The sequence below is a fragment of the Salvelinus fontinalis genome, chromosome 13, assembly GCF_029448725.1.
Source record: "Salvelinus fontinalis isolate EN_2023a chromosome 13, ASM2944872v1, whole genome shotgun sequence".
NCBI classification, from domain to species: domain Eukaryota; kingdom Metazoa; phylum Chordata; class Actinopteri; order Salmoniformes; family Salmonidae; genus Salvelinus; species Salvelinus fontinalis.
This window is the reverse complement of record NC_074677.1, coordinates 18891290-18916631: the sequence shown is the minus strand read 5'-3', so window position 1 is coordinate 18916631 and position 25342 is coordinate 18891290. Positions and strand designations below refer to the sequence as shown.

General features: G+C 41.0%; 1 protein-coding gene across 4 annotated transcripts in view; it reads right to left on the bottom strand.

Moving 5' to 3' along the window:
- The window catches only part of LOC129868206 (prolyl 4-hydroxylase subunit alpha-2-like), a 34410-nt gene extending 9919 nt beyond the window's left edge, over positions 1-24491 (bottom strand). Inside the window, exons 1-12 of one of the 4 annotated variants that reach the window (XM_055941967.1) lie at positions 24397-24491; positions 17420-17519; positions 16059-16155; positions 15658-15809; positions 13809-13946; positions 12805-13044; positions 9701-9900; positions 4444-4620; positions 4193-4263; positions 3999-4098; positions 3419-3472; positions 2012-2065 (exon numbers count right to left, since the gene is read on the bottom strand). In XM_055941967.1, the coding sequence (XP_055797942.1) occupies positions 2012-2065; positions 3419-3472; positions 3999-4098; positions 4193-4263; positions 4444-4620; positions 9701-9900; positions 12805-13044; positions 13809-13946; positions 15658-15809; positions 16059-16155; positions 17420-17501 (1365 nt within the window). In that variant the 5' untranslated portion in view covers positions 17502-17519; positions 24397-24491. Of the gene's footprint in view, positions 1-1898; positions 1965-2011; positions 2066-3418; positions 3473-3998; positions 4099-4192; positions 4264-4443; positions 4621-9700; positions 9901-12804; positions 13045-13808; positions 13947-15657; positions 15810-16058; positions 16156-17419; positions 17520-24396 lie in introns of all 4 variants that reach the window. The other 3 variants (XM_055941966.1, XM_055941969.1, XM_055941968.1) reach the window with 3 other exon arrangements.
- Positions 24492-25342: the final 851 nt, after the last annotated feature.

The following is a 25342-nucleotide window of genomic DNA, read 5'->3' as shown; positions in this document are numbered from 1 at the left end:
TGCCAAACACGTAAAGTGTGGTGTACCCCCGGGCAGATCTCTATGCCCTGTACTCTTTTCTATTTTTACTAATAATCTGCCTCTGGCATTAAACAAAACGTGTGTCCATGTATGCTGATGATTCAACCATATACGCATCAGCAACCACAGCTAATGAAGTCACTGAAACCCTTAACAAAGAGTTGCAGTCTGTTTTGGAATGGGTGGCCAGTAATAAACTGGTCCTGAACATCTCTAAAACTAAGAGCATTGCATTTGGTACAAATCATTCCCTAAGTTCTAGACCTCAGCTGAATCTGGTAATGAATGTTGTGGCTGTTGATCAAGTAGAGGATACTAAATTACTTGGCGTTACCTTAGATTGTAAACTGTCATGGTCAAAACATATAGATTCAATGGTTGTAAATATGGGGAGTCTGTCCGTAATAAAGAGATGCTCTGCTTTTTTAACACCACATTCCAAAAAGCAAGTCCTGCAGGCTCTAGTTTTGTCTTATCTTCATTATTGTCCAGTCGTGTGGTCGAGTGCTGCAAGGACAGACCTAGTTAAGCTGCAGCTGGCCCAGAACAGAGCAGCACATCTTGCTGTTCATTGTAATCAGAGGGCTGATATAAATACTATACATGTCAGTCTTTCTTGGCTAAGAGTTGAAGAGAGATTGACTGCATCACTATCTTTTTATTAGAAACATTGTTGAAAATCCCAAATGATTTGCATAGTCAACTTACACACAGCTCTGACACACACACTTACCCACAAACATGCCACCAGGGGTCTTTTCACAGTCCCCAAATCCAGGACAAATTCAAGAAAGTGTACAGTATTATATAGAGCCCTTATGGTATGGAACTCTGTTCCATCTCATATTGCTCAAATGAACAGAAAACCTGGTTTCAAAAAACAGATAAATTAACACCTCGTGGCACAACGCCTCTCCCCTATTTGACCTTGATAGTTTGTGTATGTATTGGTATTGATATGTAGGCTACGTGTGCCTTTAAAAATTAAAAAAGTTTAATTGATGTAGTTCTGTCCTTGAGCTTTTCTTGTCTATTAATGTTCTTTATTATGTCATGTTTCATGTTTTGTGTGGAAACCCAGGAAGAATAGCTGCTGCTTTTTGGGACATCATCTCTGTGTTTTAATGGACACCACCATGATAGCCCTAACTCAAACCAGCAGTTATAGCAAGATCAAGTATGTTTACCACCACAACTCCGATCAGTTTTTTACACTACGGTATAGTTGGCTGTGATAGTCTGGCTATAATGTGATAGTCTGGCTATAAACAGCCTGAGTAGGCCTATAACTCAATTTCTATTTTTTTCAGAGTTTAGAGAAAATAACTATTATCAGGCTGGTTAATGCGATGCATGTCTGTTGAATTTGAAAAAAATACACCCGCACTCAGTTCCGCCCCACCTACTCAGCCTGTCAGGAGTCGCTACTGCATTGCGGCCGTGGAATGCTGTATACTTTTCACTAACCGGTATATGATAAATAGTATGCGACGATGAGTACATAGTATGCAGTTTAAGTATGTAGCACACTAATATGTGTATTCGGACATGGCCAGTGATTTTATGAGTATGCGGTAACATTGATTGACATTCCATGTTTCTCAACCATTTGAAGTCCAATATTGAAATGGAGGTCATGGATCTGCGAAAAACAATTATGCAAAACAGAGAGCCACAAAGAAGAATCTAAGGGCTCTATTCAATCTGTTAAGGTAACTGCCGATTGAGCCGACATATGCAGCATTCAACGTGAATGCTGTCTCCGCTAAAGCGGGAACATTGCCTTTAAATTTCCGTCACGCTGTAATGTTGAATAGAGCCCTAAATTAGTAGCTGCTACTGTAAATTGACAGCAGCAACTGGATTCCCATACTTACGTAATTTAAAAAAGTAGCCACACGATTTCCAGTGCCTAATGTTTTGAAAGCATCAGGTTCCTCTTTCTATGAAGTAAAACACAAGTTGAATACACACAGAGACATGTACTTACGTAGTTCAGGAAGGTAGCAAGTCTATTTCCATCGACCATGATGTCCTGAGGACGCTGCAACAAATATTTATAACTTTTAACCCAGACTAAAATGGCTGTAGGATCCCGCCATTAAAGAAATCCTTTGTAACCAAATTTATTGTTAATATCTGTTTGACTGAATGTGGTTATTGAAAATCATTGGGATAAATTGACAAATTTCAAATTTCACAAAAATATGAGTAACAATTTAATATTTAGTATATTAAATATAATCTACTATTGAATCCTTTGATTATAGATTAGATTAACTGGATATATTTTCATATAGTCCAATTGCTACACTTCAACTGGGTGCCGCTAAGAAACAGTAGAGCCACTGTCTACCACTGGGTTGAGGACCTGAGCATCTTGCGTGCAGTCTGAAATCTTCCTGACGGAAGAAACATACTCACTGAATATAAAACCTGAGGTCCCCAAGGCTCAAAATGCAATCTTCATCATGCTGTGATCTGCATGCCAACAACTTCAAACCAGCTTCTGACGGTGTGTTGAATGTTTTTTTTTTGCACGATTCACTATTTCTTCTCAAATAAGTTAAACTTGAGAACTTTTTGGTGTGTACACATGTATTTGTTTACACGTGTATAAAATCTAAACTTAAATTGAGATTTTTCACTTCAATGTAAAAAAATGGCCTGGACTAAATTTGACAAAATTCAAATGAATTTGGTTGGAGGTAAGGATTCTTGTTTATGATGTTGTTTATCTCCCCTGTGGTAGGTTGCAGGTGCCTACAGGGTAAAAATAGCCATTCAACCAGTTTTGAATAGAGAAAACAGAACATTCTGCTCCGTTGCACTCCATTGTAAAATGCAAGGCTGCCAATATATCTGTACATACTGTTTCTAACTAGTCTTCCTCTACTAGGAATATGTCCTCTGAGTTGTTCTCCTTCTAGGAATATGCTCTTGGGGTTATGGACGTGGTTGAACTGTGACTCAACCCGTCATCTAGGTCTCCTTTGGCAATCTGCCATATAAGAATTCAGGGCCCCTCTTGGATACACACCACTCTATCTGTGCCACAAATGACACTGTATTCCCTTTACTCTATAGTGCACTACTTAAGGAATAGGTTGCCATTTGGGACGCAGCCTCTAGCAGTAGGTGAGAGCCAGAATCCCCCTAATTTTACAGGTCCACATTGACCTTAGACACTGTCTTGCATGTTGACAGCTAAATGTGCAGCGCTAATTTATTTTTAGGTCAACATATATTGTCATTGTAATGGAGAAAAACAACATAAGCAAGTGGCGTGTGGCTACACGTGTGAAAACGTACTTCTCTATAGATCACAGCAGGATAAACGATTACATGACTGTTGCATCCCTTCCCACTTTAGTCCCCGTCTAGAGGTTACCCTTACCCTGGAGAAATCAAAATGTGGCTCGTATTGTCCTCCGACCCCATAGTTAGCAATCTGTTTAGTGAGACAAAGAGTAGAAGCTAAGTTATTGGACAACCTCTGGGCCTCGTTTTTCAGAAGTTAACTGATCGGATTTCTTGAATCGGATAGGATTAAAGTCATAGAAATAGAATTAACAGAACGGGCGTCCCCATTCAAGTCAATGATACGCCTGTTCTATTCATTCTATTTCTATGCATTTAATCAAATCGGATCAGATAACTTTTGAAAAAATGGGAGCCTGAAGTTTACAACGACTCACACAAAACCGGATGACTGTTAAATGATCAGCTAAGTTTCACAAAGTGAAGAGGGGTATTCTAACATGATGCCCAATGTTGATATGAGTGTAACAGGTAGACTACAGTATACGCTTGTCTAACAGGACTATATGTATAGTTATCTATGTCTACCAGGTAGGCTCATTGCCGCAGGAAGTAGGGATGCTGAGGGGATTGCAGCACCATCTGATAAATTGAAATTAACGCCCCTGTCCCCCCCTCCCACGGCCATGGGTAGACTGTATGTATGTGATCGGTACCTGGAGTAATTCGGCAGTCTGCGTTGTCAGACCTGTGATGTCCTCTATCCTTTGGTTGACGCGTTCAATAACAGGGTCCTCTTCCCCCTCCAGCCACGCACTGAAGGACAAGACATCCACTGACTCAACCCAACAACATGACTCATTCATCTAGAGATGAGGCATGAATAAACATGATCTACATAATGACTCACCTTTTGGATACCCTGTAGTTTGCTGTGGTCAGAATGCCTGTTATGGGGTCTCTAACAGTAGCTCTTGCAAGCTATACAAAGACATACAGTATAAATTAATATTGACACCATTGTGTGTTTCTGAGACATTCTCTCTCTTATGATAAGATGTTTCAATACTACCACTGAGACATACGGTATAGTATTCCATTTACTAATAGAGACAATCTAAGGTTATAGTGGAACTGGCCCAGTTTGGCTGCTCCTCTCACCCTGGGCTTGGCCAGCTCCTTGATCTTCTCTATCTCCTGGTCTGACAGAGCGTTGAGGTAGCGGACGATGTGTGGGCTGTCCCACTCATCCTCCTCCTTCATGGGCTGGAGCAGCAGACGAGGGTTCCTGTTCCCGTCATGGTAGCGGCAGTACAGCCGGCTGCGCCTCTCAGTGGTCTGGATGGGGTGGAGAGTGGAATGGGTTGGGAGTGTGAGTTAAAGTGGAATTCACATCTCCTCTTCAAAACCCCGTTAAAGTTACCTCACATCTCCTCTCCAGTGCTTAATTTGTACATTCGGAGGTGCCGGAACGAAAAGGGAGATGAGAGAGGTGTGACCTGGGGGGTCCTGAGGTACCGGAACACCAGAAGAAACAAGAACTTTATAATAGAACATTGCATGCCTAGGGTGTAAGCCTAGAGTCTGAGAAAAATTGGGCCGTTTATTAATGCATTTTATGCACTTCTACAAATGTTAAATAATTGGAAACTTTAGCTGAATCTTTTTTAATAGAAATTATCGAAATGACAGGCTACTTTCACACTGACAAACTGAGAATCTGAGATAAAAACGTCCTTGTCTTGAATCCATCTGTAGCCTAGACCTAGCCTAGGTGTGTGGAGACACACATAATGTTCAATATGAGGAGGAAATTATAGTCCTAAAAAAGCTTTCCAGTTTCATTGACTCACCGAATGATACGTAGCTCACTCACCGGCGATGGCCGATGCGCTCGTGCCTAAAGCTTATATCGCTCTTGTTTAACTTTCGAAAACAATGCTCTTCACTCAATAGGCCTATTTGGAAGTTGATAACTATCTACAGTCAGATTAGTCATCTCTTTTCAGCAGGAACCATTTGCTTTCCAACTTGTGTTTTTGTATTCTACATACTGCAAAAGGCTTGTTTTGGCTGTATGCTGTTCACTGGCAGATGTGATTCCTGACTGTAGACTGTTACACACAATCTACAGATAAAAATAAAAATACTTTAAAGTACGACTTTAGTAGTTTTTGGGGGTATCTGTACTTTACTTTATTATTTCCCTTCTTTACAACTTTTACATCACTACATTCCTAAAGAGAACAATGTACTTTTTACTCCATACATTTTCCCTGACACCCAAAAGTATTTTTTACATTTTGAATGCTTAGCATTCAATGGTCCAATTCACACACTTATCAAGCGAACATCCCTGGTCTTTCCTATTGCTTCTGATCTGGTGGACTCACTAAACACACATGCTATATTTGTAAAATATGTCTAAGTGTTGGAGTGTGGCCCTGGCTATCCCTAAATAAAAAAGAAAATTATGCCGTCTGGTTTGCTTAATATAAGGAATTTGAAATGATTTATACTTTTACTTTTGATACTTAAGTATATTTTAGCAATTACATTTACTTTTGATACTTAAGTATATTTAAAACCAAATACTTTTAGACTTTTACTAAAGTAGTATTTTACTGGGTGACTCACTTTTACTTGAGTCATTTTCTATGAAGGTATCTTAACTTTTACTCAAGTATGACAATTGGGTACTTTTTACACCACTGACTCCAGCACTCCTTCTGCAACTACAGTGGCTTGCGAAAGTATTCATCCCCCCTTGGCATTTTTCCCATTTTGTTGCCTTACAACCTGGAATTAAAATAGATTTTTTGGGGGTTTGTATCATTTGATTTACACAACATGCCTACCACTTTGAAGATGCAAAATATGTTTTATTGTGAAACAAACAAGATATAAGACAAAAAAAAACTGAAAACTTGAGTGTGCATAACTATTCACCCCCCCAAAGGCAATACTTTGTAGAGCCACCTTTTGCAGCAATTACAGCTGCAAGTCTCTTGGGGTATGTCTCTATAAGCTTGGCACGTCTGGCCACTGGGATTTTTGCCCATTCTTCAAGGAAGAACTGCTCCAGCTCCTTCAAGTTGGATGGGTCGTACAGCAATCTTTAAGTCATATCACAGATTCTCAATTCATTCCAAGACATTTAAATGTTTCCCCTTGAACCACGCGAGTGTTGCTTTAGCAGTATGCTTAGGGTCATTGTCCTGCTGGAAGGTGAACCTCCGTCCCAGTCTCAAATCTCTGGAAGACTGAAACAGGTTTCCCCTCAAGATTTTCCCTGTATTTAGCGCCATCATTCCTTCAATTCTGACCAGTTTCCCAGTCCCTGCCGATGAAAAACATCCCAACAGCATGATGCTGCCACCACCATGCTTCACTGTGGGGATTGTATTCTCGGGGTGATGAGAGGTGTTGGGTTTGCGCCAGACATAGCGTTTCCTTGATGGCCAAAAAGCTCCATTTTAGGCTCATCTGACCAGAGTACCTTCTTCCATATGTTTGGTAAGTCTGCCACATGCCTTTTGGCAAACATCCAAACGTGTTTGCTTATTTTTTTCTTTAAGCAATGGATTTTTTTCTGGCCACTCTTCTGTAAAGCCCAGCTCTGTGGAGTGTGTGGCTTAAAGTGGTCCTATGAACAGATGCTCCATAGCGGAGATTGGAGTTTTGCAGCTCCTTCAGGGTTATCTTTGGTCTCTTTGTTTCCTCTCTGATTAATGCCCTCTTTGCTTGAACTGTGAGTTTTGGTGGGCGGCCCTCTCTTGGCAGGTTTGTTGTGGTGCCATATTCTTTCAATTTTTAATAATGGATTTAATGGTGCTCCGTGGGATGTTTAAAGTTTCAGATTTTTTTTTATAACCCAACTCTGATCGGTATTTCTCCACAACTTTGTCCCTGACCTGTTTGGATAGCTCCTTGGTCTTCATGGTGTCCCTTGCTTAGTGGTGTTGCAGACTCTGGGGCCTTTCAGAACAGGTATACTGAGATCATGTGACAGATCATGTGACACTTAGATTGTGCACAGGTGGACTTTATTTAACTAATTATGTGACTTCTGACAGTAATTGGTTGCATATCTTATTTAGTGGCTTGATAGGAAAGGGGGTGAATACATATGCACGCTCCACTTTTCCATTTTGAATTTTTTTTGAATTTTTTGAAACAAGTTCTTTTTTTCATTCCATTTCACCAATTTGGATTATTTTGTGTATGTCCATTACATGAAATCCAAATAAAAATCCCTTTAAATTACAGGTTGTAATGCAACAAAATAGGAAAAACGCCAAGAGGGATGAATACTTTTGCAAGGCACTGTATGTTTCTACTTGTATTTGCATTTATTATGGTTCCCATTAGCTGTTGCCAAAGCAGCAGCTACTCTTCCTGGGGTCCAGCAAAATGAAGGCAGTTTATACAATTTTAAAAACATTACAATACATTTACAGATTTCACAACACACTGTGTGCCCTCAGGCCCCTACTGGACCACATATATATAGTACTAAATCCATGTGTATGTATAGTGCATATGTTATTGTGTGTGTGTGTGTGTGTGTGTGTGTGTGTGTGTGTGTGTGTGTGTGTGTGTGTGTGTGTGTGTGTGTGTGTGTGTGTGTGTGTGTGTGTGTGTGTGTGTGTGTATGTGTGTGTATGTGTCTGTGCCAATGTGTTGCTTCACAGTCCCCGCTGTTCCAAAAGGTGTTTTTTTAATCTGTTTTTTAAATCTAATTTTACTGCTGGCATGAATTACTTGATGTGGAATAGAGTTCCATGTAGTCATGGCTCTATGTAGTACTGTGTGCCTCCCATAGTCTGTTCTGGACTTGGGGACTGTGAAGAGACCTCTGGTGGCATGTCTTGTGGGGTATGCATGGGTGTCAGAGCTGTGTGCTCGGTGCATTCCACTTGTCAATACCTCTCATAAATACAATTAGTGATGAAGTCAATCTCTCTTCCACTTTCAGCCAGGAGAGATTGACATGCATATAATTAATATTAGTTCTCTGTGTACATCCAAGTTCCAGCCGTGCTGCCCTGTTCTGAGCCAATTGCAATTTTTCTAAGTCCTTTTTTGTGGCACCTGACCACACGACTGAACAGTAGCCAAGGTGTGACAACACTAGGGCCAGTAGGACCTGCCTTGTTGATAGTGTTGTTAAGAAGGCAGAGCATCACTTTATTATAGACAGACTTCTCCCCATCTTAGCTACTACTGCATCAATACGTTTTGACCATGACAGTTTACAATCTAGTGTTACTCCAAGCAGTTTAGTCATCTCAACTTGCTCAATTTCCACATTATTTATTACAAGATTTAGTTGAGGTTTAGGGTTTAGTGAGTGTTTTGTTCCAAATACAATGCTTTAAGCTTTAAAATACTTAGGGCTAACTCATTCCTTGCCACCCACTCTGAAACTAACTGCAGCTCTTTGTTGAGTGTTGCAGTCATTTCAGTCGCTGTAGTAGCTGACGTGTGTAGTGTTGAGTCATCCGCATACATAGACACTCTGGCTTTAAAGTTAGTGGCATGTCATTAGTAAAAATTGAAAAAAGCAAGGGGCCTAAACAGCTACCCTGGAGAATTCCTGATTCTAACTGGATTATATTTGAGAGGCTTCCATTAAAGAACACCCTCTATGTTTTGTTAGACAAGTAACTCTTTATCCACAGGGGGTGTAAAGCCATAACACATACGTTTTTCCATCAGCAGACTATGATCGATAATGTCAAAAGCTGCACTGAAGTCTAACAAGACAGCCCCCACAATCATTTTATCATCAATGTCTCTCAGCTAATCATCAGTCATTTGTGTAAGTGCTGTGCTTGTTGAGTGTCCTTCCCTATAAGCATGCTGGAATTCTGTTTCTTTACTGTGAAATAGCATTGTATCTGGTCAATCACAGGTTTACTAAGGGTTGATGAAGATGCAAAGGTGGAGAGATGAATGTTGCAGGCTCATGTCTATCAGAGCAGAGAGATATCATAGAAAGGGAATCTCATTCCAGTTCTGTGAGAGATACAGGCGCACGCTTTTCTTACCACAGCAACGGTCACGCGTTGGTCTATAGGCTACAATGTTGCTCAAACCATGAATCAATTTTTAGAATATCAGGTACGTTTTCACATTATGTTTTTTAGGGGACAGGAGAATTAAAGAGGAGGCAACTTGAATTAACCCTGATTGCTTTTTTGGAAATTTGTACAATGCACATAGTGAAAATTATTTTTCATACCACGAGAGGTACCAGGTCCTGGAAAATGGCACCACCCGGACAGTTTATTCATCATGGCCCTCTCTCTAGATTGACATTATCAAGGCATAGCCATACAGATTGTAAATCTAACTTTTGGCCATTACCCCTAACCAACTGTCATAGGAGAGTCTTAGACAATTGGTCTCTTACCATTTTGACTCCCTCTCCCCTGCACAGGGCCTCGTAGATCTCCCTTTCAGGCAGGTAGTCATTGGGTCTCTTGTAGGTCCCCAGCTGGATGGGCTCCTCTGTGGCTGGCTCCTGGCCCTCCTGGTTCAGCTCGTTCAGCTGCTTGGACAGCAGCTTCTCAAAGTAACGCAGGTTTCCTCCTGCCCTCTGGTGGCTAGAGTCTGTAAGTACACCACAGGTCATGCAGTTACGCAGACTAACAGGACATGGGGAATATGAGGGAAATATATTAGAATCAGAATTAATTAATTGTGTGATTGCACAATTCGACAATGTGTAACTCTCATCATTGGTTTGAGTGAAAAACAACTGTCTCTCTCCTACATGCTACTAAAACATGTTTGTTTTTTTCAAGGATAAGAAATGCTGACATTGAATGTCTGAAATAAGATGCCCTCTTGTGGTCTTTAGAGTCAGTCAACTGCAGTTATTTCATAATTGCCATTACGTGTTATGAGATGAGAGGCAAGACTAGGGATTATATGGCAACATTGCATTCAGAAAGTATTCAGACCCCTTGACTTTTTCCACATTTTGTTACATTACAGCCTTATTCTAAAATTGATTGAATAGTTTTTTGCTCATCAATCTGTAGATACCCCACAATACCCCATAATGACAAAGCAAAAAAACTGAAATATTACATTTACTTAAGTATTCAGACCCTTTACTCAGTAAAGACCCTTTGCTCAGTACTTGTCTTGGCTATGTGCTTAGGGTCGTTGTCTTGTTGGAAGATTAACCTTCACCCCAGTCTGAGGTCCTGAGCGCTCTGGAATGGGTTTTCATCAAGGATCTCTCTGTCAATGTTCCGTTCATCTTTCCTTACTAGTCTCCTAGTCCCTGTCGCTGAAAAACATCCCCACAGTACGATGCTGCCACCACCATGTTTCACCATAGGGATGGTGCCAGGTTTCCTCCAGACATGACACTTGGCATTCAGGCCAAAGAGTTCAATCTTGGTTTCGTCAGAACAGAGAATCTTGTTTCTCATGGTCTGAGAGTCCATTAGGTGCCTTTTGGCAAACTCCAAGCAGGCTGTCATGTGCCTTTTACTGAGGAGTGGCTTCCGTCTGGCCACTCTACCATAAAGGCCTGATTGGTGGAGTGCTGCAGAGAGGGTTGTCCCTCTCGAAGGTTTTCCAATCTCCACAGAGGAACTCTGGAGCTCTGTCAGAGTGATCATCGGGTTCTTGGTCACCTCCCTGACCAAGGCCCTTCTCCCCCGATTGCTCATTTTGGCCGGGCGGCTAGCTCTAGGAAGAATCTTAGTGGTTCCAAACTTCTTGCATTTGAAGAATGATGGAGGCCACTGTGTTCTTGTGGACCTTCAATACTGCAGAAATGTTTTGGTACCCTTCCCCAGATCTGTGGCTCGACACAATCGATTCTCGGAGCTCTACGGACAATTCCTTCGACCTCATGGCTTGGTTTTTGCTCTGACATGCACTTTTAACTGTGGGACCTTATATAGACAGTTGTGTGCCTTTCCAAATCATGTCCAATCAATTGAATTTACCATAGGTGGACTCCAATCAAGTTGTAGAAACATCTCAAGGATGATCAATGGAAACAGGACGCACCTGAGCTCAATTTGGAGTCTCATAGAAAAGCGTCTGAATGCTTATGCAAATAAGGTATTTCTGTTTTTTATGCAAACATAAAAAAAAAAACTGTTTTTGATTTGTCATTATGGGGTATTTGTCACGACTTCTTCCGAAGTCGGTCCCTCTCCTTGTTCGGGCTGCGTTCGGCGGTCGATGTCACCGGTCTTCTAGCCATCCTCGATCCACCTTTCATTTTCCATTTGTTTTGTCTTGTCTTCCCACACACCTGGTTTCAATACCATCATTACATGTTGTGTATTCAACCCTCTGTTCCCCCCATGTCCTTGTCCGGAATTGTTTATTGTAGTGCTTGTGCACGTTATGCTGGTGTGTAATGGGTTTTGTTTACCCATTGATTTATAGTTCTGTTTATGGTGGTTTTGTTAATTAAACTGCGCCGTTGGAAATCAGTTTTTGCTCTCCTGCGCCTGACTGACTTCTCTGCCGCCAGTACGCACCCCCTACAGTATTGTGTGTAGATTGATGAGGAAAAAAATGAATTTAATCAATTTTAGAATAAGGCTGTAACGTAACAAAATGTGGAAAAAGTGAAGGGGTCTGAACACTTTCCTAATGCACTGTATTTTAGTTAGGTCAGTTACAGTTACCTTGACAAAAAACAATCTACTGACAACTCCCTACTATGGTATTTCCATTAATTTACTTCAAACGCTTTAAAGGGTTAAAAGTAGCCCTTTTTCAGCCACTTATCCTGCACTTTTCCTGCCACAAACACAAAAAACATACCAAATCTAGGGATAACTACACGGCAATATGTTATTCTAGCTAACTACAGTAGCTAATGTTACTCTTTTAAATCTGATTCTTTCCTTGGTAAATATGACAGCGCTGGTAGATTTTCCTAGTTGTTCGCCTCCGGGTTTGGTCCATTTAACTTCACATTCAAACAAAGTAACCAGATCGCCATAATTGCAGCCTTCAACACACAACATCACTGATGCAGTTCAAAATAGTAAACCATGACCACTCTCTTGGTTACACCCTGGAACTATGGAAGATGTATATGAGAGTTGGTGAGATGGTGATTATGTGAGAATGCATGAGAATATTAGATTATGTGAGGAATCTGTGTGAGAGAGTGAGAGTATACATAATTGATATAGTGAGAAATTGTGACAGAGAGTGAGAGTAAAAGAGATTGAGATAGTGAGAATATGAGCGAGAGAGTGAGAGTATAAGTAATTGACATAGTGAGAAATTGTGACAGAGAGTGAGAGTAAAAGAGATTGAGATAGTGAGAATATGTGAGAGAGAGTGAGAGTATAAGAGATGGAGATAGTGACATTGTGTGAGAGAGAGTGAGAGTATAAGAGGTTGAAATTGAGAGAGTGAGAGAGAAAGACATCTCCCGTGTTCTCAAACACCCCTAAAAATAAGCTCCTGGATATGAAACAAGTTCTGAAGATGTTTCAGTGGAATGTCGCGTGTGTGTCCTACCGATGGCCACTAGGCGGCGTGTCAGCTCGATGGCGCGGGACAGGTCTCCCATCTGGTAGACGGAGTAGCTGAGATAGTCCAGGACATCGGCCTTGGACACCACGTGCTCCTCCTCTGCATCCATCTGCCTGAGGGCCTGCTGCATCCACAGCACTGCGTGGTAGTAGTCTGCCTCATTGTAAGCTGTCTTCCCCATGTCATAACAGTCATCCACCGTCAGGATGGCGTTGTGGTGCATCCCTGCAGTTATAGTATAGTATAGTTAGGGTTGCAAAATTCCAGTAACTTTCCCAAAATTACCAGGTTTTCCAGAAGTCCCAGTTGGAAGATTCCTGGAATCAGGAGGGAATTAGCAGGAAATCTGTGAATCCTCCAAACAGGATTTCTGCAAAGTATTGGAATTTGGGGAAATGTTGCCACCCTTAGTATAGTGTAGTACAGTATAGTATTAATGCACCATTCTGTTCTTAGCACTTCATAACAACTTCCATGAATAAGACTGTCTATAACCAGTTTATGAACTGTTTATGAGGTTTACTCCATAAAATTGCTCCATAAATCCATAATGGTGCTGTGATACTGTAGATTATGTTTCTATTGCAGCAATACGAGGGTCATATCAAAACACTTTGCTTTGCAACCTTTTTCTGACAGAGTTGTCAGACTTGGTGGGGTAGAATACTAAGATAGGATGTACATTTGTCATAAAAAAAATATATACACAGTGAATGTGTGGCCAAAGCATCTGCTCTTGGTGTCAAGGCTGTTCTGTTTTAGCTTGCATTTCTGGAGAGGTTAGACATCTGTCTGGAAGAAATAGAAACCACTCTGCAGTAGCACTTAGCTTGTTCGAAGCGTTCTGGAAGGGCCAGGTTGAGATACGCTCAGCTCACACACTGTGATAACACATATGGAGGCTTCTAGAATCTTCCTTGGCAGCGTTGGAGCGATTTTATCTGTGTCTGCAGGGAGTCAGAGAGAGAATAACAACACTCCTTTTTTACCTGGCAGTTTGCCCCTGGCGAAACTCTCAGAGTCCAGTTTGTACGTGTCCTGGAGACGCATCAGTGCCTTGGCAGCACCCTTCTCATCCTCCTGGTCAGGGAAGTACTGCCTGTGTACTGTCATGTTGGAGATAAACTCTGAAGAGGGACCACAGTGATACATACACAGAGTGAAACAGTTAAATATTTTTCAAGTCTTGTGAGTCATCGAAAGCTTTGTCCCAAGTACCACTCTATTCATTTTATAGTGGACTACTTTTGATCAGGGCATATTTGAGCAAATTGACCAGGGCACATAAATAATAAATTGACCGACGTCGGTTCAATTATTTGAATTCCATTTTCTTCCTTTTTTCCCTGTGAGCTCGATGCTCAGTTTCTGTAGAAATAAATCAGATCAAGCCTGAACTGTGCGATGTAGTAGGGAGTTGTAGTTTCAAACAGGCCAATATTCTACATAGTTTAGAGCTGAAAACACGATAATTAACTACAATGACCATAATCCATTGCATGCCCGCTTAATTGTCCGTTCTGTGTGGAGTAGACACGGAGACAGAGAGAAGAGAGAATGTGCGAGAGGGATAGAAAGCAGTTGCTTCGCGAGGTATCTCTACCTGAAAATATATGATCTAAGTGATTAATAGTTGGTATTCAGCAATCATAAAAGTATGCCTTATTTACTTAAAAAAACTACTGAAATTGTAATTTTGTCAGACAGCATAGGCAGCAGCTCTATAGAGATGAGATGATGACTTGGAATAAAGTCATCAAATAAAACAAATATTTTATTAAAGTAAAGTCATATGAATAAATGATGGTTAATAAGTGATAAGCAGTAATGGGCAGTCACTATCATCACGGGACTTTTATAATTGTTTTATTCTATGTTGTTAGAAAATTCCCCCCACATAACGCATAGTGCCTTTACTGTCTAAAAAAAATACTGAAATCAAAAACAGTAATAATTTTAAGTAAATTCGAAATGAAACCGAACCGACCTCAAACAGCACTAATCGCTCAGCAATAATAGGGTGCCATTTGGGACGCATTCAAATAGTCAAAGGCACCAAGCACAGAACATCTGCAGTGGAGTTGCCTGGTGTGCAATGATATAATGTGTGATCTAGTGTGTGAGGTTCAGATAACTAGAGAATGTCAACTGTGATTCAAGTCACGTATAGCAATGGCTCTCAAACCTCTCCTCAGGGACCCCCAGACATTTCAATATTTTGTTGATTCACCTGATTCACCTAATCAAGGGTTTGCTGATTAGTCGACAAGTTGAATCAGGTGTGCTAGCTCTGGAATATATAAAATACATGGAACGGCTGGGGGTCACTGAGGAGAGGTTTGAGAACCACTGACGTATAGGCTAAGGGAGACTAGCTGATATAGTAACGGTATCTACAGGTATTTTTGTTGCCTCTAGCGATGGTTAGATAACAAACACACAGAGTGTGTTACGATCCAGCCCTAATATCAACAAATACACTGGACCTTCCATTTAGCCTCCTTCCAGACATCTGACAACACCAAGTTGGTGGGTCCACATTTACACACAGTTGCATGGCTGTGCATACAGCATGCAAAGACAAACATATAGGTAAGACAGAAGACAATTACACACACACACATGCACACACTGAAGACGTGAACAATGTAAACAGATACAGTTACAGCTGCACAGCCAGTGTTCTCTCTCAGCTCCACTCTACTCTGCAGATGTGGGGTTGGAGCATGATGGATCACAATTGGCCCCACACCCCTTTCTCCACAAGCCTCCACACACCCAAACAGAGAGAAGCTATATAGAAGCTGTAACCTCTCCCTCCCTCCATCCCTATCGTACCGTCTGAAGGGTCCTGCAGCACCAGGCTCTCCAGTTCGGACCACTCCGTGTTGAGTCTCTTCATCAGCTTGTAGGCGTTAACGGGGTGGGCCAGGTAGCCCTCCGGGTCTAAAGTGGAGGCACGCGTCAGCACGTCCAGCTTGTTGGCCCAGCTACAGCACATGGAGGGAAAGAGTCAGGTTCAGTCTAGTAGAAAAGTATCTCCAGTCGTGCTACAATCCGATCATTGATCATCTCTCAAACTGACCTATTCCATCTGTCAGTTAGGCATATTCTGGCAAATGAACATCATTGGAAAAAAAGGCTAAAAGGATTCTATGGTTACAGATTCTATGGTTACAGAGTCTATGGTTACAGAGTCTATGGTTACAGATTCTATGGTTACAGATTGTAGTGTTCACCTTTTCACAGCATGTAGTTTGGACTCCTCTGCTTTGATGTATTCTTTCAAGGACTGAACCAACTCCTTCTCTGTGTATATCAGGTCTGTCATTTGACCTAATAGAAGGTTTAAGGAAAAAAAGCAATTCTGTGAAGTTGAAAACTGAAGATGACCCATTCAATATCCTGAATCTTTTGTGTTAGAACTGTGTAATACACCTATGTTATAAACGTGTTAGGCAACCAGGTCGAGTCATTTCCCATGATCATCATTTCCTGAGAGAAAGTGGATGCAGAATGTGCTTCGGTTTAATGGTCCGTGAAATATTTAAGCTATTTTCTGAACAGTTTCCTACACAGACTTTAGTAAGTGAAAACGCAAAAAAATGCTCAACACGTAGCCTCCTCTGCTGAGATTGTATAGTATTATGTGTCCAACCACGCCGCATTCTAAATACCCATGTGTCTTTGAGGTAAGGGGGCGTGGATGCCACTGTATGCAGAAAACAATTCCATAGCAACGCTGGACAGTTTGGTGTGAGCTCAATGCGGTTGCCAGGAGGAGAGGGAAACAGCTTCACGGCACATTTGTATCTTAGTCTAATGGCTGCCAAACTAAGCAAAGTAAAGTAAATTACTACTTCAACTAACACTATACAGGCTGCTGGTGCTACTTGGAGTGAAATTAAGTTCAAAATGTTATTTCAGAAATTTGACTGAATAAGAACAACTTCTACTTGCTTAGTTACTAATATTTGTTGTATTGAGAAAATATGTTAATAAGGCTGCTTTAAACGATGTAAACTCTCCTAAGCTTTGTCTGACGCAGGCGCTTCCTTCCGTTGTCAGCTTTGCTGCTTTTATGTGGGTCAGATGTGAGAAGAGTTCAGGGACTTAGAAAATGTGTTCGAGATTTAAAAACATATTGACTTGCCATGTTCTTATGCTATCTGAGTGACTCAAACATTATAACAAAATCAATGTGGGTCCCATGCCATGACAAAATACTCCTAAATGCATCATCTTTGGCATTTTAGATTCTCCCTGACTGTCTAGCTTTAATTTGGTGATTGTTAGTTCTCAAAGATTCTTTATTTAAATACTATATAGGTCCATTATCTTTTCTGCATACTTTATATCTGCTTTAAGTTGTTTAAGTTTACACTTAAAAAGTTGTATTATTATTTGATTTTATTGTTTGGACTTAGGTGGTCAGAAAAAACATTTAGGCAGCCCACTCAATACTTTTCTACACAAAAAAAACCTGATGTCATGTCATACATATAAGGGTAATGCTATAGGCCTACTTATAGATTTGTAGTGGTAAAGGCATACAGTACAAAGGCGTAATGGTATAGGTATACAGTACATATAGGCTTACCTATAGAGGTGAAGACTTCAGCCTGTACGCTCCAGCAGCAGCAGACCAGGGCCAGGGAGAAGAGGGACGGGTATTTTCTCATTGTACTGGTAGACAAGACCTGCAATGACATCACACAATCACCTCAGTCAGTCATTCAATTCAATGTTATGTATGCCCTCAGGGGCAATTAAGAAAGGCAAGTCAGTTAGTCAATCAGGCATATCCTTCATTATCCACACAACAAATTACATTAGGCTTTCAGAGATGCAATATGAGATTTTTTTTAACTGGCAATGTTTCGATTATTTGAAAGTTGTCTGTGCAATAATGCTGTGTTTATAGTTTCCAACAGGCCTTTTCCTATTATGTGAGCCATTACTGGCCAGTTGTTACTTGGTAGGCCCTGTGCTGTCTGGCGTCTTGTCATCTGAGTCTAAAATGGCTGCAAAACCAAGGGCCTTCATTGGGGCTGGCCCACCACGTGCCTAATGAGAAAGGATGACTAATAGAGTGAATCTCAAAAGAATTTGCCTTGACTCATCATATCCGCTCTCCTCGCCTCCTAAAACACATCAGAGGGAATCTAGTAGAGCTTCGGAGTAGAAGACTGCTAAAAGGTCTGGTTACCAACTACAGTATGTCTGGAACTTGGGTTCATGGGGTCATGGGGTTAGGGAACAGGCAGAGTGTACTAGACGGCTGCTTCATTTGCTTCCCTAATGGTTAAGAAGCCCAAAAACCTGTCTGGCTCACAAATACAGAGGAATTACTTGGTTGAAAGAAGTACTGATTCGACCAAAGACAAAACAACATTTTCCACTTTCTCTCTCCTATATAAAACCCCAAATACTGTTGACATAGACACACACAAGACATACTTCAGAGAGAGAGAGATAGAGTTTACAGTGAGGTTATACGGGGTGTGAAGCAGCATTGTGAAGAGTGTTTCTAAACTCTCTCCAGCTGCTTCACCATATCATTTCTCATTTATGACTGTTTACTGACAGTCTAATAAATCACAGCTCACGCCACACTGTCTGGACCCCTTTCTTCTCCTTAATCCAGCTCTAATTTGGCATTACCACCAACAACAACGTCTAGTAAAATACAGTGTGATATCTAATTGTCAAACAGAGCTCATGAATCTGAAACATGCTAAAGGTGTTCCATGGAGAGGGGAAAAAAACTAGCTTAATCAATAACTGTTTGTGTCTAGTTTTGATTGAACAGTGAAAGCTATGACAACGGATTTAAAATTCTTAAATATTTGTGACTAGTCCTACATTATGCTTCCAATTGTTTATTACTATGCTATACTTTTAAAAGTGAAACACTGAAAAAGGAGGGCAGAATTGATAGATTTATACATATGCCATCATTTTGCAAATCATAGTTTTCATCAAAATTATACCAATCCATTGAGTCTTTCCAGATGATGAGTCCAATAATCATTTGGGTGATGTTATGAGCAGAGGGAGAGGAGGAGGAGGAGCAGAGATGGCTTCTAGCTAAAGCCTTCGGAAAGTAATTTGACCCTGAGCCTGCCTGCCGTTCTGTACGGTTGGCTCTGTTGCTGTAATAAACATTGTTACTTTGACACAGTCTGCATCTGGGTCTTACCTTATCCTGATATATATAAGGTCCCACAGTTGACAGTGCATGTCAGAGCAAAAACCATGCCAGGAGGTCGACAGGATTGTGTTGAAGCACAGATCTGGGGAAGGGTACCAAAACATTTCTGCAGCATTGAAGGTCCACAAGAACACAGTGGCCTCCATCATTCTTAAATGGAAGATGTTTGGAACCTCCTAAACTCTTCCCAGAGCTGGCCACCCGGCCAAATTGAGCAACCGGGGGAGAAGGGCCTTGGTCAGAGAGGTGACCACGACCCTGATGGTCACTCTGACAGAGCTCTAGAGTTCCTCTGTGGAGATGGGAGAACCTTCCAGAAGGACAACCATCTCTGCAGCACTCGACCAATCAGGCCTTTATGGTAGAGTGGCCAGTCGGAAGCCACTCCTCAGTAAAAAGGCACATTACAGCCCACTTGGAGTTTGCCAAAAGGCACCTAAAGACTCTCAGACATTGAGAAACGAGATTCTCTGTTCTGACGAAACCAAGATTTAAAAATATATATATATATATATTTAACCTTTATTTAACTAGGCAAGTCAGTTAAGAACAAGTTCTTAAGATTGAGGTCTTAGCCTGAATAACAAGGACATCTGGAGGAAACCTGGCACCATCCCTACAGTGAAACATGGTGGTGGCAGCATCATGCTGTGGGGATGTTTTTCAGCAGCAGGGACTGGAAGACTAGTCAGGATCGAGGCAAAGATGAACGGATCAAATTACACAGAGATCCTTGATGGAAACTTGCTCCAGAGCGCTCAGACTAGGGTGAAGGTTCACCTTCCAACAGGACAACGACCCTAAGCACACAGCCAAGACAATGCGGAAGTGGCTTCGGGAAAAGTCTCTGAATGTCCTTGAGTGGCCCGAAAGAGCCCGGACTTGAACCCAATCGAACATCTCTGGAGAGACCTGAAAATGGCTGTGCACGTTGGCTCCCCATCCAACCTGACAGAGCTTGAGAGGATCTGCAGAAAAGAATGGGAGAAACTCCCCAAATACCGGTGTGCCAAGCTTTTAGCATCATACCCAAGAAGACTCGATGCTGTAATCACTGCCAAAGGTGCATCAACAAAGTACTGAGCAAAGAGTCTGAATACTTATGTAACTGTGATATTTCTGTTTATAATTTTTTATTAGCAAACATTTCTAAAAACCTGTTTGTGCTTTGTCATTATGGGGTATTGTGTGTAGATTGATGAGGGGAAAAAACAATTGAATACATTTTAGAATAAGGCTGTAACATAACAAAATGTGGAAAGTCAAGGGATCTGAATACTTTCCAAAGACACTGTATATCTGTGATATAGGTTGTATCACATCCGGCTGTGATTGGGAGTCCCATAGAGCGGAGCACAATTGGCCCAGTGTCGTCTGGGTTTGGCCGGGGTATACTGTCATTGTAAATAAGAATTTGTTCTTAACTGTTCTTGCCTAGTTAAATAAAGGTTAAATTAAATAAATAATGACTAAATATCGGCATGGGTAAGTTTTGTCCCCCCCAAAAAACGGGATTGGTATCGGACCCCCAAAAAAAACATATCAGTAGGGCTCTAATTTATATACCAATCTAGCTACTGACTGTACATTATATTTATGTTTGCTTAACATTGACCAGAGGCTGGGATAAACTCACAGTGAAACTGTTGTTGTGTAAAAATAGATATTTTCTAGTTAATCTGGATAAATGATCTGATCAAGCATAAACACACACACCCTCCCCAGGTTGAGAACATGCTGAGACAACCCACCCAAGCCTCAGACTTCACCTTTCCAGATATCTGTCATTTCCTAACATTAACTCATTACTCACACAACACTGCTAAAACATACATCCCACAACACCTTTCACCTCAGGAGTAGTATTCCCTCAAATATTTTGGGGCGCTGAGCAAATTTCCGGTCTGCTGAGCGCAAACTTCAACGTTGTGAAAATTCTGTGCGTTTACTGTGAAAACTGAGGCTGTACCCCCTTTACATTACTGTATCAGACAGTGGTCAAGCAGGTTACTGTGGATGATGATAATGTAGACCTACCAGAGTGGCCTACCATCAAAAACAATGGAGAAAATGCATCCCTTAACATGGAAATAGCTGTTCAATCATTCAGCCTAAAGCAGCAGCCAACGTGTGGTGTTCAATGTAGTTCTACATCCCATGAGACTGAAAAAAACATGCAGGGCTGTTTATACACTTCCCATACCATTATTACAGAGAATCAGACAAATCATGCTACCCTGCCTATTGGCTACTTAGCTGATTCAAACCCGTCTCAAAAGTCAACACTGCCCCTTTAAGACAGAAAAAAGGTCTTTACCCTACTCGCCTTTCAAAGTTGTCTAGAAGTGTACACGTTTTGTGCTCTTGTAAGAAGCAATCACTCCCCCATTGCTGACTGCAAATTATCTATAACTGGGCTAATTACTCACAAACTAGCAAAGGATATGAACAAATGTGCACACATGGCTACATGCAGCTATCGCTTTGATATCTAAACAAATCAAATCAAATTGTATTTGTCACATGCGCCAAATACAACAGTGAAATGCTTACTTACAAGCCCTTAGCCAACGATGCAGTTTTAAGAAAATAGCTAAAAAATATAAATTTATAAAAAAAGTAAGAGATAAGAAAAACAAATAATTAAAGAGTAGCAGTGAATAACAATAGCGGGGCTATATACAGGGGTACCGGTACAGAGTCAATGTGCGGGGGCACCGGTGTCGAGATAATTGAAATAATTATGTACATGCAGGTAGGGTTGTTAAAGTGGCTATGCATAGATAATAACAGAGAGCAGTAGCAGTGTGTTTGTGTGTGGGGGGGGGGGGGTGCAAATAGTCTGGGTAGCCATTTGATTAGCCTCAAGCACATCTACTCACGACCGCTCATACAGTCCAGTTCAAAGTGAATTCCACAGATCCATATGGCAATGGTCTATTTGCATATAGGCGTGCTGCAGCTCTGATTGGTTATAGTGCACCGGTCTGTGTAGAGTACGGGCCTGAGTCGTGCCTGTCAATGCAATAGAAACCTACTCCGATGGGTTTGCATACTAAGTCTTGCATAGTTGTTTCGGGCACGTTGCATTGAAAGTGGCTAAAATTGCATTGATTTGATCACAATTCCCACAGTAAAGCAAACGTTGATAGTGTTACTTGTCACGCCCTAACCTTAGAGAGCCTTTTATTCTCAAATTTGGTTAGGTCGGGGTGTGACATGGGTGGGTACTCTAGTTTTATTATTTCTATGTTGGCCTGGTATGGTTCCCAATCAGAGGCAGCTGTCTATCGTTTTCTCTGATTGGGAATCATATTTAGGCAGCCTTTTCCCACTGGGTTTTTGTGGGATCTTGTTTGTGTATCGTTGCCTTGAGCACTGCATAGCTTCACGTTCGTTTTGTTCGTTATTGTTTTTTGCCGCTTCACGTAATAATGATGAACCCAAACCACGCTGCATTTTAATACGATTCTTACAACAACGCTCGTGACAGTTACCTATGGGGGAAAAGTTGAATATTGTTATTCTCTGCGCTGGCTGATAATTCTTCTGGATGGCAGTCTCCAGGGAGCTGCACGCCCCCGCACAGCTTAGAGGGAACAGGAGGCCAACCCGCTCACTCCCTTCCATCTCGTCAGCACACTGGTCAAAAATGTTTGCTAGGTGTTACTTGAGTTGAAAGGAGGAGATGTGTCCAAGAACAGAACTCTGAACCATTCCAGAGCTGTATTGGCTACCGAGTGACCTCTTCAATATGTATGATGAGCTGAGATCCAGTAAGTTTGATAAGTGTCCAGAGTTGACACAAGTTCAGGGCTAAGTGATTAAGATCCTCAATACATTCCAGGTCTTACTGTAACTGTTTGTTGTTTGTCAGCCTGAGCAATCTTTGACGTGAGCTCCACAATGAACTGCAAAGCATCCAATCAAGGACGCAGCAACACTGTCCAGCATTCAGCCTCATGTTGTCACTGCTAGCTCACCTCTATTTTGGCATTTCTCTGGATATCTGTTTATACAGTTTGACTCAAGCAGTGCAGGCACTCATTACACAAACTTGATCTAGCACCAAGCTCCCTCCTGGCTGTGTACACATATGGGCTCAAATAATTCCGGTGTTATATTGCAGTAACATTTACAGTTTGACATTTACATTTAGTTACACCACACACAGACATAAGCACACGCACACGCACACGCACTCACACACTCACATGCTCCCACAAGTAATGCTGTTCTTTAAACAGAATATTGAGATGTAAACCTACATTGTAGTAGAGTCTCTGTACACAGATAATGACATTGCAAATGAGATATGTCCCTCGCAAGTTTCTTCCCCCAATTAAATCGAATTTGTTTCTGGGGAATGATGACTTTGTTCCTTCGTCTTATTTGAGCAGTTCTCTCCGACAGTAGGGCTATAGAGGAGTAAATGACGTCAATGACGACTTTACTGAGTCTGATGGATTTTAGAGCAGAAAGGGTTCAAATCAGTCTGAAAATGTGTAGACATTTTCTTATTTCTCAAACGGATTGTTTTGGGATGTTTGCTTCTTAGTTTTCTCAGTTCTGTAACCTGCAAGGCTGCTTGCCATATCTGCAGCCAGAATGCACAAAGATGTACTAAAAGTAAGAGGTTCCACCTCGGGCAATATCAAATATGAATTGTAGTACTGTTATAACTAGGCGACTTAGCCTATTGCGGATCTTTCCATTGTTTCCCTGTTAAACAGATACATTGGATACGTGTATATTTGATTCACGGATCAAAGTTAAGTATCCAATAACCCTCCCCAGCATAAGGACAAAAATAACCCAGACCGGCTGTCTCAACGTCTGGAAATCACATCTTCTTGCTACTTCAAGCCGTTACAATGCCAGTGACGTAAGCCAAGACACCGACTTTTCTAGAAATCCCCGTCACTGGAACACTTCTGGGTCTCGTGAATGTAAATTGTTTTTCAAATCTCTCTATATTTTTTTTATGTTGAGAGAAAGATGTATATGTAATGTTATAAATACATATAGCTTATCTACCCCTCAAAAACATGAAGTTATAATGGCATTCTGCAATATTGGCTAAAACTTTTACAACTTTCTCTGTAAATCATGTTACATGTTTGCTGCATTATGCTACAGTTGCCAAACGAATTCGCAAAAGCGAGCAATTCACGATTTCATTAAATAATTCGGCAGAAATCCCAAGAATGTCCCATAAAACGGGGCAGTTGTTATTGACAACCATACACAGCATGTTCAAGTAATAACATGATGCGCGCCTCTGTGTGGATATTACATATTAGATCAAGTAAGATATCATGACAGTATGCATTTGGAACATTAAAATGTATATGAAATCTTACCGTTTCTTTCCCTTGTAATTGCAAGACTATCCTATACCTTTAACAGCAACAGAACATATATTCAAGACCGCCCGGGATAGGTGATTAGCACGAGTATTCTGAAAGCAGCACAAATGATGACGTCAGTTTTATGTGGTAATGACACCTTCAAAATAAAACGCCCTCATTTCAAAACAGTGCAACTCATTCAGATTATATGGAATTTTTATACATTTTTATGAGGGCTTTTTTAATCAATGGCCACAGGGGTGGTGGAGAACGAAGTGCTGCTGGGTATGTATGACACAGTCCCCCTCCAAAAATAACTCTATTTGGTTAGTAGAGACCCTACTGAGTATTTCCCACCCTACTTTAGCTGAGACAGGTAGAATAGTTTTCTCTTTACAAGCCAATAAGCATCAGTAATCTGTATTAACACCTTTACGCAGCACAAGAGAACCATTTAAGTTTTGCAGACTCTATTGAGTAATTCAAATACCATATATTTGTAAGTGTATTTAAAAGAAAATATCAACTACACAATAGCTTTCAACATACCAGTATTTGTGTAAACGTTCAAGTAAATGCTGGTATAAATACAATATATATTTTTAAATACGTCAATTTATCCTTTTAATCTTTTAAATGTGTTTTCAATGCTGTGAAAACCCGTTGTACTACACTAGAGTGCAAAACAATTGTGATATTACAAAGTTTAACATGTCTTTGCAGGGGGACTCTTGTTTTTTTTATATCGTCCACGATCGTGCTGCGAGCATAATATCCTGCTGCTAGGAGAACGGTAGTGTGACTAGCAGAGATGTTTTCCCCTGCCACGTACAGAACCTCCTCTCATCCGTAGAGAAGGTCAAAGACCTCCTACAAAATGCGCACATCATTCTGGGACCTTTCAACCCCACCGGTGGTATTAGCATTAATCAGACTAGGTATAGTTGACTACTGATGA